General features: G+C 46.0%; 1 protein-coding gene across 5 annotated transcripts in view; it reads right to left on the bottom strand.

The window, feature by feature from the left end:
• FMN1 (formin 1) overlaps positions 1-18,987 on the bottom strand; it is a 191,262-nt gene that overhangs the window by 67,121 nt on the left and 105,154 nt on the right. For all 5 annotated transcript variants that reach the window (XM_068162902.1, XM_068162904.1, XM_068162903.1 and 2 more), the window contains 4 exons: positions 10,070-10,131; positions 8,884-8,972; positions 2,054-2,183; positions 111-257 (listed from right to left, as the gene is read on the bottom strand). In XM_068162902.1, the coding sequence (XP_068019003.1) occupies positions 111-257; positions 2,054-2,183; positions 8,884-8,972; positions 10,070-10,131 (428 nt within the window). The remainder of the gene's footprint in view (positions 1-110; positions 258-2,053; positions 2,184-8,883; positions 8,973-10,069; positions 10,132-18,987) is intronic.

Below are 18,987 nucleotides of genomic sequence, written 5' to 3'. Positions count from 1 at the left end.
CAAGAATGGTTAAGAAATAAGAAAATGTTCTTTTTGGCCAGATAGAACAAAAAAGAAGGCCACTTGAGAAAAAAAAACCCCAACATCTTTAATGAAAAAGAAGTACTCACTCTGCTTTTGACATCCTTCAGTTTGGGGAGGATTTCCAAACCAAAGCCATCAGCTTGACCCCGGGTCCTGTTTCCACCATTCATGTAGTTTCCAAAAGCCAGAATCAGTCCTAGAATTTCCTTCACACTTGCCATGTTCAGCAGAGCCTGCAAAATGGACACCAGCCTCTAACTGCCACTTGCACAAAAAACTCTAATGGCTCACAGGAAAAAAAAGAAAGAGTTGTGTTTTTTAAACTTTCTTTCATCCTGGCTAAAAGTTTGGTTTCTTGTGGTTTGTGACCCCTCCAGAGAAACTGCTGCAGTAATAAAACTCGTGCCTAAGATGCCACATTTAGCTTCATCCATACAGAGCAAATTATATGGCATCATAGAATCATGGAATGGTCTGGGTTGGAAGGGACCTCCAAAGCTCATCCAGTCTGCAGTCAGCAGGGACATCCTCCACTAGAGCAGGTAGCCCAGAGCCCTGTCTCATACATACAGGTGACAAAAAGATTCATGGTGGTTTGGTCAGTCAGGAGGTGTTGGGTGATAGGTTGGACTTGATGATCTCTGAGGTCTTTTCCAACCTTACTGATTCTATGATTCTATGGAAGGAAGTCTTCTAAACATCCTTAGTAACCTTGAAGACTGTTACAGAGGAGGTGGTTTACCATGAGTTTGCATAATGCACAGTCAGTGTTAGACTTGGACTCAGCCTGCCTCTCACTGGGCCAGGTGCACTGGAAATTGGCATTTCCAGATCCACACTTAATGTAGCTGCATCAGGGATAGGGACTGAATTGCTGTGCCTCCAAAGAGCAATCTAGAAACACAGTTGTCAAGCAATCAATGATTTGAATTTCTATACAAAGGCATCTGTCTTGTCAATCAAGAATCTGAGGCTATGAGCCCAATCACTAACTTTCATAGAATCATAGAATGGTCTGGGTTAGAAGGGACCTTCGAAGGTCATCCAGGCCAACGCCCCTGCAGCCAGCAGGGACACCCTCCACTAGATCAGGCTGCCCAGGGACCTGCGGAGCCTCACCTTCAGTATCTCCAGGGATGGGGCCCCAACCACCCCCATGGTAAAAACCTGTTCCTGACATCCAACTTTGTAGCCTTGTACTACACCTGGGATAAATCAACTGCAGTGTGAGCTCCTCAGGAGTAAACTGAGGGCTACACCACTTTTCCTATCATACAAACCTGATTCCTTATTTGTACCACCTTGGGAAGGGAAGCACTAAGTACCTCTTTTTAATTGCTTGAATATGCAAGAAATCCAAAGGGGTAGAGCCTGGGTACTTTGGGACAGCAAAGCTAACCAGAAGTTAACATAAATGAAACAAAACCCCAATTAAAATGAAACACTGTCCTGGCTAGGACATGACCTTTAGGTCACTATTTTTCTTTTCATTCTTATTTCTTTCTACTTTTCATGTAGGCTGGGGAGAGGATTTGAGCACAAGCCCTGTGAGGAGAGGCTGAGGGAGCTGGGGTTGCTTAGCTTGGAGAAGAGAAGGCTCAGAGGAGACCTTATTGCTCTCTACAACTCCCTGAAGGGAGGCTGTAGCCAGGTGATGGTTGGTCTCTTCTCCCAGGCAACCAGCAGCAGAACAAGAGGACACAGTCTCAAGCTGTGCCAGGGGAAGAGTTTAGGCTGGAGGTGAGGAGAAAGTTCTTCCCAGCAAGAAAGATTGGCCACTGGGATGTGCTGCCCAGGGAGGTGGTGGGGTCACCATCCCTGGAGGTCTTCAAGAAAAGCCTGGATGAGGCAATGAGTGCCATGGTCTAGTTGATTGGATAGGGCTGGGCGACAGGCTGGAACTGGATGATCTTGGAGGTCTCTTCTGGCCTGGCTGTTTCTATGATTCTATGATCATTAAAACAAGCCCAGGAGCATGGCTATTCTAAAAGCTCTTCCTGTGTTCCTTCAGGCTTCCCTGAGGCCTCACCTTGGAGACGCGCGTTATGATATCGACTTTGCGGCGCACCGACGTGATCCCTTCGGAGAACACCGACTGGAAGATGATGCACTGAGCTCGTTCTGTGAAGTTGGGGATCTGAGATAACTCATACAAAAATCTGAGGGGAAAAACAAGCAAAAAAAAACCAAAAAGAAGTGTTAATGAAACTTTACAGTTCTTACTGCGGGGCCACAAGGCAGCGACCCTGCAGACAACGCAGCCTTCCCTGCTGGGAATCCAATGGTTTATAGTTGTCACATTCTTTATGCTCAGAGCATTAAGAAATCCTATTAATATCAAGGAAAAGGAAAGACATTGCTATCACAGGAATCCATTAAACCCATTGTAACAGTTGCTCCATAATAAAAAAAAAGAAAGAGAAAAAGAAAGAGGAAAAGGAAAAGGAAAAGGAAAAGGAAAAGGAAAAGGAAAAGAAAAAGAAAAAGAAAAAGAAAAAGAAAAAGAAAAAGAAAAAGAAAAAGAAAAAGAAAAAGAAAAAGAAAAAGAAAAAGAAAAAGAAAAAGAAAAAGAAAAAGAAAAAGAAAAAGAAAAAGAAAAAGAAAAAGAAAAAGAAAAAGGAAAAAGAAAAAGGAGAAGAAAAAGAAAAAAAAAAAAGATAAAAAGAAAAAGAAAGGAAATAAAAAGAAAAAAAGGAAACAAAGAAAAAGGAAAAGGAAAAGGAAAATAAAGAGCAACAGGAAAAGAAAAAGGGAAAGAAAAAGGGGAAATAAAAAAGAAGAAATAGAAAAGGAAAAGTCAAGGAAAAAGAGAAAGAGAAGGAAAGAGAAAATTAAAAATATGAAAAAGACAAAAAAAGAGAAAAGGAAAAATTAAAATGGGATAAAAGAAAGAAAAATGTAAAGAAAGAAAGAAGAAAAAGAAAGAAAAGGAGGGGAAAAAAGGAGAGAAAGAGAAAGAGAAAGCAAAAGCGAGGGGCAGGGCTCCAGAGCCGCTGCCCATTTACTGTTCTCACTCGAGTTTTGGCTTCCTTCAAGCAGGTGCCCAAGTCTCTGTATCCCTGCGAGGTTGTTTCCGAAGGCAAAACGCCTGCCAAGAAGTTTCTTCGGATGCTCAGCCTCAGCTTGCTTTCCCCGATCTGCGCCACGCTTCCCTCTGCCCAGCAGCACCTCCCGTGGCCGTGCACCTGGGCTCGGAGGCACTTGCAGAGCGCACCTCCAGCCCTCGCTCAGCAAATTACCCGCTCTGGATCTGCTCTCAGACACAGACTTTCCTCATCAGCCTGCTCCAACTTTCTTCCTTTAACTCTTTGGTAAAGACAACTAAAGAGAGGCAGAGCCAGCAGCTCCGCTTGGGGTATCACAAGCTGCAGGCATCCCAAAGGCAGGAGCGGTGCCTCCCTGCTCTCCCATCCAGTCTCAGAGCTTGGCGACGCCACACAAGAAGCCCTTTGCAATTTCTCACAGTAACAGGACTCTGCATCGCTTGCTTTGTGGGCTGGGGGGCTAGGATGGAGGCTGTTGGTGGGAGGATTGCAGGGCTAGAGATGCTTTCCTGAAATCCAGAAGCAAGCTGCCTTGTGCTCCAATGCTGCCTTAGACCCATTCTCCTCATCACCTCTCTAGAGTCATACCCTCCACAAAGCACCTCTCTAGAGACATATCCACCTTAATGCACCTCTCTATAGATATATCCTCCTTAAAGCACCTCTCTATAGATATATCCTCCTTAAAGCACCTCTCTAGAGACATACCCTCCTTAAAGCACCTCTCTATAGATATATCCTCTTTAGAGCACCTCTCTAGAGATATTTCCTCCTCAAAGCACCTCTCTAGAGATATTTCCTCCTCAAAGCACCTCTCTAGAGATATTTCCTCCTCAAAGCACCTCTCTAGAGACATATCCTCCCTTTTTCTCCCTCACTGGCTTGTTGTGAACCACTATGAGCTTGGATTCCCATTAAATGTATTTTAATTACTTCAGACACCACATCTGATTTCTCCAAACTATTTTTTTCCTTGTAATAAGCACTTCCAATTTGCTTTATGAACATCTCCCACGCAGGCAATGCTTTGCTGAGCACATGATGACTGCCTAAAAATCAGCAAAATCCACCTGTGGTTGCTGTGAAATTTTAATTGGAATGTAATTTCTTTTCCCTTCTTTTTCTTGCTTGCATGATGTAAAAGTCTATTGTGAGAGAAGGATTGGGGGGGAGGGGGGGTTGGTGCTGGCTTGGCTCTCACACTAAAGCAGTGGGACAAAAAAGAAATGCCAAGCTGGTGTTAATAAAAATGCTTCCTATTGGGAATGAATGGTATTGCCAGGAAAAAAAGACAACAAAACCCAACCAAAAGAGGATGCTCTGCACTTCGTGTGAGAGGAACAAAAGAGAGAAAAGCTCAAATTGCTTCAGTGAAGTACTAAAATCCATACATTTTGGCAGTCTCAACTTCAAAAAGCCAAATGAGAGCTATCCTTGCCTTGAGGAGGGAAACATCTCCTACACTGCTGGTCATGGGAATCACAGGCCTGCCAGGGTTGGAAGGGACCTCAAGGCTCAGCCAGCTCCAACCCCCTGCCATGGGCAGGGACACCTCACACCACAGCAGGTTGCTCACAGCCACATCCAGCCTGGCTGCAAACACCTCCAGGCAGGAGGCTTCCACCACCTCCCTGGGCAACCTGTGCCAGGCTCTCACCACCCTCATGGGCAACAACTTCTTCCTAACATCCAATCTCAATCTCCCCATTTCTAGTTTGGCTCCATCCCCCCCCAGTCCTGTCACTCCCTGACACCCTCAAAAGTCCCTCCCCAGCTTTCTTGTAGCCTCCTTCAGACACTGGAAGGCCATAATTAGGTCTCCTCAGAGCCTTCTCTTCTCCAGACTGAACAACCCCAACTCTCTCAGCCCATCCTGCTAGGAGAGGTGCTCCACTGCTGGCTCATGGCCATCCTGTTTGTCCATCAGGACTCCCAGGTCCCATTCCCTAGAGCAGCTCTCCAACAGTTGAGCCCCCAGCCTGTACTGATGCCTGGGTTTGTTATTCCCCAGATGCAGTACTTTACCCTTGCCCATCCTGGATTTCATTGGATCTTTCCCTTCCCAGCTTTCCAGCCTGTCTAGGTCACACTGGATGGCAGCACAGCCTTCTGGTGGGTCAGCCACTCCTCCCTGTTTCATATCATCAGCAAACTTGCTGAGGGTCTGCTCAATCCCTTCATCCAGATCCCTGATAAGATACTGAGAAGGGCTGGACCCAGTGCCAACCCCTGGAGGACTCGCCCCCCTGACCACAGCTCTCTGAGCTCTGTCTTTCAGCCAGCTCCCAATTCATCTCACTGCCCAACCATCCAACCTGCCCTTCTTAACTTGGGCTGTGAGGATGCCATGGGAGAATGTCAAAATGCTTGCTGAAGTGAAGGCAGAGCACATCCACTGCCCTCCCCACATCTAGCCTTCTAGTTCTGCCATCAGAAAAGTCTATCAGATTGGGCTGCCACGACTTGCCCTGGCTGAATCCATGCTGAGTGCTCCTGATAAGCCTCTGGTTTTCTTCACCAGCAACCAAACCAGTAGAGCTCAGTGCCATGTTTTGTGACTATTTCCTGCCCTGCTATTTCTTTCCCAGTAGAGAGGACTTCACAGAGATTATGCACAGTGAAAAGGGTCTTCCTGGAAACCAGCTAAAGCTTCTGTACCCTGCTGGCAAAGCCCCAAACTGTGGCCAGTTGTGGACATAAACTTTTGATCATGATAATGAAGTTTAGCTTTTTAACAGCTTACTAGCATGGAGCATGATTTAGGGAGGTGCTGTCATATTGCTGCCACACTTCCAGTTTGTGCCAAAACCCAGCAAATTTAGTGTGCCAGCAAGACAAATCCAAATCCCACATGCAGGAGAGCAGGAGTGATGCAGCTACAGCTTTCTGTTTGCCTGGCAATCCAAGCACTTAAAAAGGGGAAAGGTTTCCCTTAGACTTCATGCTTCAGGACCCAGATCAATGGTTCCACTGTATGAATGTCCACTGCTGGCTACCTGCAACCAGCTGAGACTTCAGTTTGCATTTTTAGAATCACTAAGGCTGGAGAAGACCTTTGGGATCACCCAGTCCAACCCTAACCCAACTGCCATGACCACTGAACCATGTCCTGAGGCACCACATCTGCAGTTTCTTGGACACCTCCAGGGATGGTGACTCCACCACCTCCCCGAGCAGCCTCTTCCAACCACTCTATCAAAGAAGAAGCTTTTCCTAATGTTCAACCTAAACCTCCCCTGGCACAACTCCAACCCATTCCTCTCATCCTATCACTGATCACTTGGGAGAAGAGACCAAGCCCAGCCTCACTCCAACCTCTTTTGAGGTAGCTGTAGAGAGCAGTAAGATCTCCCCTCAGCCTCCTCTTCTCCAGACTAACCAAGCCCAGCTCCCTCAGCTGCTCCTTGTTTGATGCCCTCCAAACCCCTCCCCAGCCTTGCTGCTCTTCTCTGGACAACCTCCAGCACCTCAGTGTCTTTCATGTCCTGTGGTGCCCAGAAGTGAACCCAGCACTCGAGCTGTGGCCTCACCAGGGGCACAATCACTGCCCTGCAGTAGCAGAAATCACTTCTGATCCTCACTACAGAGAAATGAGGCTTGTGCCCTGTAGCAAACCTTTTAAATCACACATACAAATTTAGCACTTTTCTCTTTTCAACCTGTAGTGCAGGTCCAATCAATCTCCAGTTCTGTAGTCAGGTTGACTTAGACAACAAAACCAGAAGCACCTGGCCTGCTGAGCTTTCAGAAGGGACATGTGGAAGGTCCAATAAAAGTTTACATAAGAACATGGTCATCAGATTGTTTCCCCCTTAGGGCCCCAGTTTATAAAGCTGGTTTTCTTAACCTATACAGTTAAATAATAGGATAAAAATGGGGTCATTAAGACTTGCAGAGAGTAATAATTGATACAGAGTAGCTCTTGTCTCTGCCAGCCTAATTCATCCTGACTGATCAGGCCTTATTTCGAGTTCTTTACTTCTAATTGTGGAACAATGACAGCATAAATCCAGCTTTGTGTCTAATGAAGATCAACCTCTCTCCACCATAATTAACAGAAACAGACAACCTTTTATGACAGTAGAGCTCCACAAGATTCACAATCTCCAGAACACAAAACACATTAATATTTATTTCACTCAACAGATTAGCAAAGATTCAAGCTCTGGAAAACATCAGCCACTCACACAATGTATTTTCATGCCCCGAGCCAAGGCACTATGGCCATGGGATGCAAGAACAAGCTAGGATCTGCACTTGATGGATATTTGTCTCTTAAGCCTGATTCCAGAATGATAAGGCACTCCTGAAGAGTGATAGCCTGCTCTCCCAGCATTAATCTCTTCCCCAGTGGACAGTCACAAATGACTGCTTAGCTGCTTGGGTTAGGAGAAAGGGAAAACCAACTCTGCTCTTCATCACTGACATTTCAATGGGGAAGGAAAAGGTATGGAAATGGAATCCTTCTGACATCAACCACTCACACACTGTACCTGCTGGGCCCCTCAGCTCAAGGACCTCAGGGAACTGCTTGGAAGGGTCCAGCACAGAACCACAGAGATGATTAGGGGAGTGGAAGATCTTCCTCATGAGGAGAGCCTGAGGGAGCTGAGGGCTCTGTAGCTTGGAGAGGAGGAGCCTCAGAGGTGACCTCCTTGCTGGTGATCAAGATGTGCAGGGTGAGTGCCCAGAGGCTGGAGCCAGGCTCTGCTGGGGGATGACCAGTGCCAGCCCCAGGGGCAGTGGTGGAAGCTGAGGCAGAGGAAGTTCCATGGACACAGGAGGAAAAAAAATGTTCCCTGTGAGGGTGCCAGAGCCCTGGAGCAGGCTGCCCAGGGGGGTTGTGGAGTCTCCCTCTCTGGAGATACTCAAAACCTGCCTGGTTTGTTCCTGTGTGACCTGCTTCAGCTGACCCTGCTCTGGCAAGTGGGTTGGACTGGATGAGATTTCAAGGTCCCTTCCAGCCCCTGTGGGCTGTGATTCTGTGATACCTGCTCCTTCACTTCTTCCTCCCTCTATGCTTAATGGAAGAAAAAAGGGAATGGAAATGTAATGCTTCTGACATCAACCAATCAGATACTGTCTCTGCTGCTTCAGTTCTTCCTCCCTCTACCCTTTCCTGTGCCACAGACAGCAGAAAAGACAAAAAACAGTCAAGAGGGAAAAGGAAACAAGTTGGCAGAGAGGCCTCAGGGCAGTAAAGTTCACTGTGAGTGGAAGAGGAGGATGGAAGTGCAAAGGGAAAAGCAGCAAAGCAGCAGAAGACAAACACCACTGGTAGGCCAAAAGCTGAAACCAAATGTATGGCCTAGTATAAAATGCAAGGTTATCCTTCTGCTCATGGATTCCTGTGGGTTTGACATTGGTCTAAGGTTTACTGCAACAGAAGGAGCAACCCTTCAGGAGTTTTTCACCCTAACAACTGTCCCAGGAGATGAACTGTGGGATCAGCCCTGTAGGCCTTCAGTCAGCATGACCAGAGTGAATCTTTGTCACAGGGCTCCTCAAAACCCTCTGTGCTGCTCTTTCAAATAATCAACAGCCCAGAATCACTCTGGCCCTGCTTTATAACACATTCACTTAGCCCTGAGACCTCCAAGAGAAGAACAAGAATGTGAAAAGTGGGACCAAAACATTTCCTGATTGAAGGCTCTGGTGGTCCAAGCTGACATAGCAAAATCTGTCATGTCTGACAAAGGTTAAGTGATAAATGGGGAAAAAAAATGCTTATGAGCTACCACAAATGAAATCTCAGCTTCTGGTTTAACACATCAGTAATTATAATGATCAAAACCCAGCAACAATATGATCTTACTGTTCTGGCTTATCCAGTAGCTTCAGTTCCTCCTCTTTTGAAGTCTGATAATACTGCTTGATTTTCTCCAGTTCATCCTTTTGTGCTCTCTGAGGGAGTAATTAGTAACTAATTAGTAACAAAGAAATGAATGACCAATTTGCCTCTCTGGCTGCAGGTAACAATACTGGTCTTTCTTTTTAAGAGGTGAGGCATAAAGATCTGTGATCATAAATTGGCCTTGATGGCCACAAAGAAGAGCATCCTTGTAGAGCACAGGATACTTAGAATCATAGAATGGTCCAGGCCAGAAGGGACTTCCAAAGGTCATCTTCACACAGCTTACATCAGAGAGGTAGCTCTGACACCTCTACAGCCAGCATCAGGGTCACACAGCTCATCAATGCTCCATTCTTAGATTACAGAGCAACTTGGGTAAGGCCAGCAATGGCCCAGCCTGAGTTAACTGCTTTAGCCCCTTACAGCTTGAGGGAGCAGAGTCAGCACTGCAGCACAGAACTGGCCATAAGCCTGGAGTGTATTTGTCAGGCAGTCCAGGTAAGCACACTGGTAGACAGGATGCCTCTGATTCCATTTCAACCTGATTCCAAAGGGACTCCACTTGTTTACATTTCTGATAATTAAGAGCAAAGCCAGCAAAAGAAATGAGGATAAGGAGTCAATTTTTTTTGCTACTTGTTTGGCTGCTGTGCTGGAAGGTGTCCAGAGAAGGGCCACCAGGATGAGCAGAGGGCTGGAGCTGCTCTGCTGTGGAGACAGACTGAGGGAGTTGGGGTTGTGCAGTCTGGAGAAGAGAAGGCTCTGAGGAGACCTAATTGTGGCCTTCCAGGATCTGAAGGGGGCTACAGGAAAGCTGGTGAGGGACTTTTGAGGGTGTCAGGGAGTGATAGGACTGGGGGGGTATGGATCTGAGCTAGAGTAGGGGAGATTTAGATTAGAGGAAGTTGTTCCCCATGAAGGTGGTGAGAGCCTGGCACAGGCTGCCCAGGGAGGTGGTGGAAGCCTCCTGCCTGGAGGTTTTTACAGCCAGGCTGGATATGGCTGTGAGCAGCCTGCTGTAGTGTTAGGTGTCCCTGCCCTAAAGACGTTTTCTGTTATCTAGAATGACAGCATACAATAAAACTTCACTTACTCTGTGTTTAAAAGACTGTGGTGACTACCCACAGCTCTCCCCTAGCTTACTTACATTTTCATACAGTGCTTCCAGTGTTTCCAGGTCTACTATGGAGTCATCAACACAGAGGATAGCTGCAGAGAAGAAACCACAAATTAGATGCTAGAAGACAAGAGTTGGATTCTGCTTGCTGACAAATGGCCTAAAGAGATCTGCCCTGGCTACAGAACATATTTGTGTCTAGCTAATATTTTAGTATGTTCAGAATTCTGGTTTTGGTCTGACTTCAAGTCACAGAACTCCCACCAGAGCTTCATAGAAACTCTGTCTCTGGAGAATGGAGCTTGACTTTTCCTCTCCAGCACACTCAGCTGACAAAAACCCAACACCCTGCCAGGTACTCAGCTGATGGCCCCTCTGACCAGGAAGGAGAGCAGCTGATACCAGACAATGGTCAGCACAGATGTCATGGCTGCTTCGAAAGCTGGATAGCGAGGGGTTGAAAGTGAGAGTATGTAGGTCTCCCTGTGTGCAGGAGAGATCATGGAGACAAGACACCAGGGAGATCTGTTTGTCTTGGGAAGCAGGCAGGTAGACAGACTTGCAAGATGTGCAAGTTGCAAATTGAGGAGCACAAAAGGCTGTGCTGCAGCTGTTCAAGGTACCTTCATAGAGCAGCTCACATGTGAGTCAGCTTTTAGCCACTAGAGAGCCACCCCCCTGGCCAATCCCAGAGAAACACTTTGAACTTTCACACACAGACACCTAAAGTACACTCTTCAGTGATTAATTAGGCCTCATTAGCCAGCAAGAAAAGCCTCACATTGCTTCCTCAGTTACAAACGTGGCTACGTGTGGAATGCACGGCATGAGGCGTTTGCAGCCTTGGCAAGTCTCACTGCAACTTAGGCAGTGTATGGGGACTCTGAAAAGGAAACAGGATTGGCTCACAGAGCTTTCTGATGCTCTCTGGTCTTAAGTTCCAGCACTCTACAAAATGCACAAGGGAACAGAATGGTTAATTTTTCCAAACTAGGCCTTTCATCAAGATTCCTAATGGCACTGGGCACAATTCCTGAACTCCTGACTCGTGTTTAAATGTCACCGGGCACATTAATCCCCAAGGGAATCAATCTTGAGGCCTCCCCCAGTTCCCCCCACAGGCAGTGACTCATCATCAGCCAGGACCTGATAACTTTTAATTTCAACTGTATTACATTTCTTCAAAGGAAACTTAACAGCTTGGGCATTCAGAAGAGTTTAAAAGCCCTTGCTGCATTCGCAGCCCATGTCTGAAAGGGGCAAGGCACACATCTTTAAATAATTATTTACAAGTAATAAGCTTTCGCCTGCTCTTCCACCTACCCCATGATTTCACACGCTGAAATTTACCAGCAGGCTAGTAAATTTTCTCTCTGGCAGGCCAATTAATTTTATGAAAAGGCCCAATGACATTTAGAATGCTTTAAAATTTTGCCTGTCAGTTATGATCCCATCTGTGATGCCACGTCTTGGTTTGAAGCGAAGGGTTCTACAGACAAAGGTGGTGTCAGTGGGGGAAAAACCACACCAGAACCTCAGATTAGATTTTGTCCGGTCAGAAAGAGTCAAGAACAGCTCAAGAAGGTAGCTCAGCACAAAACTTGGAGCAACTGAGCTTGAAAAACTCCTGAGGGATTGAATCTGTGAGGTCCTATGTTGGCTCCCGCAAGACCCTTCCAGGAGTTGCATTTTCTTCTGTATTATCCAAGGGATAGCTGCTGGAAAATGGGTTTCACATTCCAGTAGATTTACTTAGGAAGATTTTAAAGTACACATAGTGAGTTAAAAAATTTCCCCTTGTGCTTTTACTTCCATCCTGTTCTGGACTACACCAAATTCTGCTTAGGAGGAGAAATGGATTTGCCCATTACTGGGGGCGGCTGGAAGGCACACTGGAAATGCAAACCACATAACCAACAGTAGATACTTTCAGGCACAGATCTATTAAAATGAGAAGAAGTGGCTTGAAAAGAAGAACATTTTAATAAGAATGTGAAGGTTTGTACATCTAACTAGTCAGAGGTTGGCCACAACAAAGGCTCCAAGATCACCAAGTGATTTTTACTGCTCTAACGCCTTAGCCACGTTCCTGGGCTCAGCATCACTTCTAACAGGCCAGCAGCGTTTAGCAGTGACATGGGAAAGCAAAAAACATCCCATGCTTGGGATGAAATCAATAAAACACAACCTGGTAAATTAACAGATTTGAAAATTCATAATAATCAGTGCTAAGAGACACACACACACACAAATCAGTGCTGAGAGACACACACACACACATCAGTGCTAAGAGACACACACACACAAATCAGTGTTAAGAGACACACACACACAAATCAGTGTTAAGAGACACACACACACAAATCAGTGTTAAGAGACACACACACACACACAAATCAGTGCTGAGACACACACACACACACATCAGTGTTAAGAGACACACACACACACATCAGTGTTGAGAGATACACACACACAAATCAGTGTTGAGAGACACACACACATCAGTGTTGAGACACACACACACAAATCAGTGTTGAGAGACACACACACAAATCAGTGCTAAGAGACACACACACACACACATCAGTGCTGAGAGACACACACACACAAATCAGTGCTAAGAGACACACACACACACACATCAGTGTTGAGAGACACACACACACAAATCAGTGTTAAGAGACACACACACACACACACATCAGTGCTGAGAGACACACACAAATCAGTGCTAAGAGACACACACACAGTGCTGAGACACACACACAGTGTTAAGAGACACACACACAAATCAGTGTTGAGAGACACACACACAAATCAGTGTTGAGAGACACACACACAAATCAGTGCTAAGAGACACACTCACAAATCAGTGCTGAGAGACACACACACACACATCAGTGCTGAGAGACACACACACACAAATCAGTGCTAAGAGACAATCACAATAATTCTTTTCTCTTTTGGCCAAGTGTGTGACTGTGTAAAAGTACCACAAACAGCCTTCCTGATCTCCTTGCTGTGCAACCTGCCCTGCCTGCTCTTGGCAATGTCCATGTGGACAGGCTGCAGTCAAGACCCCAGCCCTGGTACTCGGTGCAACACCAGGGTGTGAATGTATGTAGAAATACAGCCTCAGAAAGGCAGAAGTGGTGCCAACACCCAGAGAGATTACTTCATTTACTCTTTATGTAGTTTACTACCTTTCCATTTCCCTTCAAGCTGATCAAACTTACCATCAGACAGGTTCCGAGCAGAAACTGAAACCCAAACTATGTCAAATGAGGAAGATAGCTGATTTTGTAATTTTTTTGTTTTAAAGTAGGATTGATTTGGAAAAGCTGACAGAACCCCCCCCCCCAGATTCACAGGTGTCAGAGCCTTCTCCCTCCTCTTACCAGGTGGCACGTGCAACATATCCACAGTAGGCTGTGCACGTTAACTTGGAGTGGGGCAGCCAAAAGAGAAACCCCAACCAACCCAACACCAGTGCACTAGATCAAAGAAACTAATTATTTGACTTTATACTTCTGAGTTACAAGGACCACAAGCTCCTTAATTGTCCTGTGAAAGCCCCAATCCCCTTCTAATCATATGTATATTAACATTTGCTCAATTAATAAGGAGCTCGCTCCGTTTTAAGGACTGAACCGCGAGGCTTTATTGCGTGAAATCTCATTACAGCGAGGCTCCCAGCAGCCCAGGCTACATGGGGGAAGCACCATAAATCTACAAGAGAGGGCTCCAAAACAATGAGCAGCTAATACAATATCAATCATCATCGGTGGGGTTTACTTTTATCTTGCTTTCTAGTTAGCTGTCCTCCCTTGCACTGTCAGCTCAGGCAGAATATTTCACCTACACCTCACAATATGCCGAGAGGAAGTCGACTCACGCTGTGAGAAGCTGGTAATTTTATTGGGTTCCTCTACCTTTAAAAAATCTGTTACTTGGCCAAGTCTGGTTTCTGAGATCCTTTCTTGCAGGGAAATTGAGGCAAGCATTTTTATGTGGCCCACGGTGTCTGCTCACAACCAGCAGAATTTATATAGGCAAGGATCATTAGTGCAGGGTCGCACCCATTAGGATATAATAACCGTCAGCGAGGACAAAAAACAGAGCAGCATCGTGCATTCAAACTAACAGGCACACATAAAACCCCTTGCCAGCTACATTTCACATGTAGCTAAGGGGATTGCTGCAAGTAGAAGCTTGCAGCAAAGTGAGGTTTTAAGGCTCACTTATTAACGCCCCCCCCCAATCTGACTGTCAAAGCCAGCTTCCCCCACTGCAGAGATTTTCCACATCCCCTCCTTTTATCACTTCAAAAATGCAAAGCTGAGAATTTCAAGCACACTGTGTGCAGGCTGCATACCACAGCACAGCTCAGAGCTTAAATATGAACTCAAACAAAAGAAGATCATTCTCTCCTCTTCACCAGTCTTAAAGCTGGCTCTGATGGGCAGTCCCCGGCCTGCTACACACAGTTTGATTAAACCAGGATTTAATTCCTGCTGAGGGAGCTTTACGTCTACTCAGCTGCACCAAACCACGCCAGGTGACAGTTAAGCTGTGAAGGAATCGCCCCAAGCTGCTCCCTAAAGGTGAACCAGAACTGTGACAGTCCAATCAAGCAAATAAACAAAGAGCTTGCCCAAGGTAGATTGCTGTGACCTGGAAGTACTCTGTTGTGTCACATTCTGCTGAGTAAGGTTTGAATTCCTGGGAGCAGGAAGCCTGTCCCTGGGAAATGTAAATGAAATTGTGCCTGAAGTAGTCCATTAGAAGCTGACAATGATGATTAAATGCAAATCTCCCTGCTGGACAAGACTGCCTGGAACAGCCAAATGCTTTACTTCTTAAGCTTATTTCAAAGTTTTCTCCAGTGTTTAGCTACCACACAACATAAATGAACATTGAAATATGCATTACAAAGAGGTCCTATGGGCACAGTGTAGGTCTAAAAGAGTGGGAAATAGCTCAACTCCTGCAAGAAGTCATGAGCAAAAGACTCTGGCACCCCTGGTAATCTACCCACATCAGGCTGGATGCCCAAGGCAGATCCACAAGAACATATGTTGTGCATTTTCCAGAACAAAGGAAATAACTTGTAAAGAAAATTGTTTCCCAAGTCCTGACAGCAGCATGCAGCTATCTTTGTACTTCATGCCCAGTACACAGCTGAGATAGAAGGCACACAGGTCATGGTCTGTCCAGGTGGAAAACTCACACCACTTTGGAGCGGTTTGTAAACCCTTCTCTTCCATGCTTCCATCCAGCAAAACATTTCATCAGTTGAAACCCCAATAAAACTCTCTTCCCATGGTGCAAGCAAGAAACACTCCAAAGCATTTCTCTTTAGCTGGAGGTATTTCACAGTAGCACAGAATCACCAAGGTTGGAAGAGACCTCAAAGATCATCGAGTCCAACCTGTCACCACAGACCTCATGACTAAACCATGGCACCATTTCCAAACTACAAGGGAGAATGGAGAAGTGAAAACAGGTATTTTGTGCTATTGGTTGAAACCACTGGGGTTCACTGTTGGTTTAAACACAAACTGGGGTTCAGACATTCTCAGCACTGGAGGGTCTGCAGATTAGGGCTGCTTTGGGATAGTTTGCTTTATATAGATGGAGGTAGAGGTAGAGAGAGATGAGAGAGGATAGAAAGAGATGATATAGAGAGATATGAGAAATAGAAATGATAGAGATGAGAGAGAGATGATAGAGATGGTAGAGATATAGAGAGATAGAGAGAAATGATAGAGATGATAGAGATGACAGAGAGAGAGAGGAGAGAGAGAGAGAGAGAGAGAGAGATGGAGATGAGATAGAGATGAGATGGAGATGAGGTTGAGATGGAGATGGAGATGAGAGAGAGGGAAATGGAGAGAGGGAGAGAGAGATCTAATGAATATCCTTCACATACTAAGCAACATGCCTGGTTAACAAGGATCCTGTTGTCTGTGCCACAAACCATAAACCAACAGATTTAGATAACTCCTATGGCCCTTCACCAGAGAGAGACCAGACAGAACTCCCAGGATGGTATCAAATTATTACTGGGTTGATATTAGTCTGGGTGAGTTAATCTGCTGCTCACATTCCACCAATTACTTGCTCCACCATGGAGGGTAACCACAAAGTTGGAGCAGCCTAAGTCCAACCCTTTTCAACTGGTGAACTGACATTGTACAAAACTATCTTAAAATACCAGGACTGTGACAGCAGAATCATAAAAACCCCAAACCACCCCAGCCAAACAATGATGGAAGGGAATCCACAAAAGCAGCTGGCGTGACCTGGGCTTTTTAACAAACTCTGTTCTAATCCAGCCCAGCAAAAATCTCCCTCTAATATTTTCAAAGCTAATGCTGCCTTCCCCATCCATCAGGGTGTCTGGAAATAGGGAAATGGTTTGAAGCTGAGGCAGAGCAGGGTCAGACTGGAGCTGAGGAAGAAGTTCTTCAGCAGGAGGCTGCTGAGACTCTGGCCCAGGCTGCCCAGGGAGGCTGTGGCTGCCTCCTGCCTGGGGGTGCTGAAGGCCAGGCTGGATGAGGCCTTGAGCAGCTGAGTGTAGCTGAGAGGTGTCCCTGGGCATGGAGGGGAGGTTGGGGCAGCTGAGCTCTGAGCTCCCTTCCAGCCTGAGCCATTCTAGGATTCCATGAAATGCTGCTAAAATGCTAACTCATATATGAAATTAAAAGTAATAGCTAAGTTTCCCCAGAAAAATATTTAATCTCTATGTATTCAAATTGAATTGTAATAGTTGAGTGAGAGTGACATTTGGATATTTCATATTAACTAATTGAATTAAGACTAATATTTGGATATTTAATATTGAAACATTTAAGTGAGAGCAATAGCTCTTACTGTTTCACCGAGTAAAGTGAGGGGACAATGGGAGATTGTCTAATGGCGGGCTGCAAGGCTGCTGAAGGGACTGCAGCACTGCCTGGGGAGGAGAGGCTGAGAGCCCTGAGGGTGTTCAGTCTGGAGAGCAGAAGGCTGAGAGGGATCTGATCAATGTCTATCAATAACTGAGGGCTGGGGTCAGGAAGGAAGGGACAGAGACAGCCTCTGCTCACTTGTGCCCTGGGATAGGACAAGGAGCAATGGATAGAAACTCCAGCACAGGAGGTTCCACTTCAACATGAGGAGGAACTTCTGCCCTGTGAGGGTCCCAGAGCCCTGGAGCAGGCTGCCCAGAGAGGTTGTGGAGTCTCCTTCTCTGGAGCCTTTCCAGCCCCACCTGGATGTGTTTTCTGTGACCTGTGCTGGATTTTCTGCTCCTGCTCTGGCAGGGGGTTGGACTGGAAGATCTCCAGAGGTCCCTTCCAACCTCTAACATCCTCTGCTCCTGTGATCACAGCACCTAGGATTCCTCTTGTCTCACTGACCAAAAAGCTGAATACTAAGCCAGGTGCAGCATGACAATGTTAACTTCCCCTCTGCACCAACACTATACCCAAAAAACCTCTTCACTTTTACACTCCCTGCTCACTAGGCTGTACTCAGACACAGTCAGAATTCAATGTGCTAAGGATGAACTCCACTCTCCCAAACAGACCACGTGTGGGAGATTCCCTCCCTGAAGTGTCCTGGATGCCAGATATGGTCACTTCTTTTGTTTGCTCCACTTGGAGAGGGTGATCCTAGAGATGCAGAAGCCACTTCCTACAAGAAAGCTGGGGAGGGAGTTTTTAGGGTGCCAGGTAATGATAGGACTAGGAGGAATGGAACAAAACCTGCAGTGGGTAGATTCAGATTGGATGTTAGGAAGAAGTTCTTCCCCATGAGGGAGAGACTGGCACAGGGTGCCCGTGGTGGAAGCCTCATGGCTGGAGGTGTTTGCAGCCAGGCTGGATGTGGCTGTGAGCAACCTGCTGTGGTGTGAGGTGTCCCTGCCCATGGCAGGGGGTTGGAACTGGCTGAGCCTTGAGGTCCCTTTCAGCCCTGACAATTCAGTGGCTTTAAAGGAGGATGTCACTTTTCTTGTAATTAGCACTGTGCATACATCTGTGTGCACAGAGCAGTGCAGCTGAGAACAGCTTTTCCCTCTCAGTGCTTTTGCTGCTGAAGGTGGAATAAGCAATGCACTACCCGCAGACAATAAATTCCTCTCTACAGAGCTTCTTAATAAAGACAGTCAGGAAAAGCTGAAATGAAACTGGACATCAGCTTTTTCTCTTTCTTGGGTTTTTTTCCCCTTCATTTTGACTTTCTTTTGCTGGGAGTTGCTTCATTCTCTTTTGCAAGCTGCCAAAGACTGTGAACTTCTCCCTGTGTTTCACATTCTGTATTAGGCACTGGAAATTGGCTTTGCAAAATGGATGAGTGCTTCATTTTCATGCTTCTTAGAGGTAGATATTTGTCACTTTGCTTTGTCACCAAAGCAGCATTTGACATTCATCAGCCAGGGATCACACACTCCTTTGGTTAGATGCTGTCAGGAGCTGTTTAGCTTATTATGGTCTTTTATTTTTCATCCAGCATGGAGACCATAGTGGCCTTCAAAGAGTTTGCCAGCTGATAGGCAGGAATGCAGAGATTTGAAGAGAATACAAGGGGAAGAACACACAAGGACCAGAAGGACAATGCTATTGCTCTCTTCCTTGTAGTGAGCATTTCTAAGGATCCTCTCTACAGAAGAGATGTTTTCCCTGAGCCTGATGAGCTGTTCTGCTGTTGGTTTGGTTGGGGTGGTTTTTTTCCCTAGGCTCTGCACACAGTTCTTGACTAGAGTTACTCATCCTGCTTTGCTAATACATCTTAAAAAAACAAGAAAGTTCCACTCAGAGCAACCCCAGATTCCATTTGGATCTCCTAGCTGTTTCCATAAGCAAGGGGCAGCAGCAGCACATCCTGTTGCTGCATTGGGCAACACATGTGGTGACAGGCTGGTCATTTGCTACTCAGAACACAGAGGGTGATGAGTTACA

The sequence above is a fragment of the Melanerpes formicivorus genome, unplaced genomic scaffold (genome assembly GCF_026170545.1).
Source record: "Melanerpes formicivorus ecotype bairdi unplaced genomic scaffold, bMelFor1.0.p_v2 SCAF_68, whole genome shotgun sequence".
Lineage (NCBI taxonomy): Eukaryota > Metazoa > Chordata > Aves > Piciformes > Picidae > Melanerpes > Melanerpes formicivorus.
Note: the sequence above shows the minus strand (reverse complement) of the source record. Positions and strands in the feature narration are given on the sequence as shown.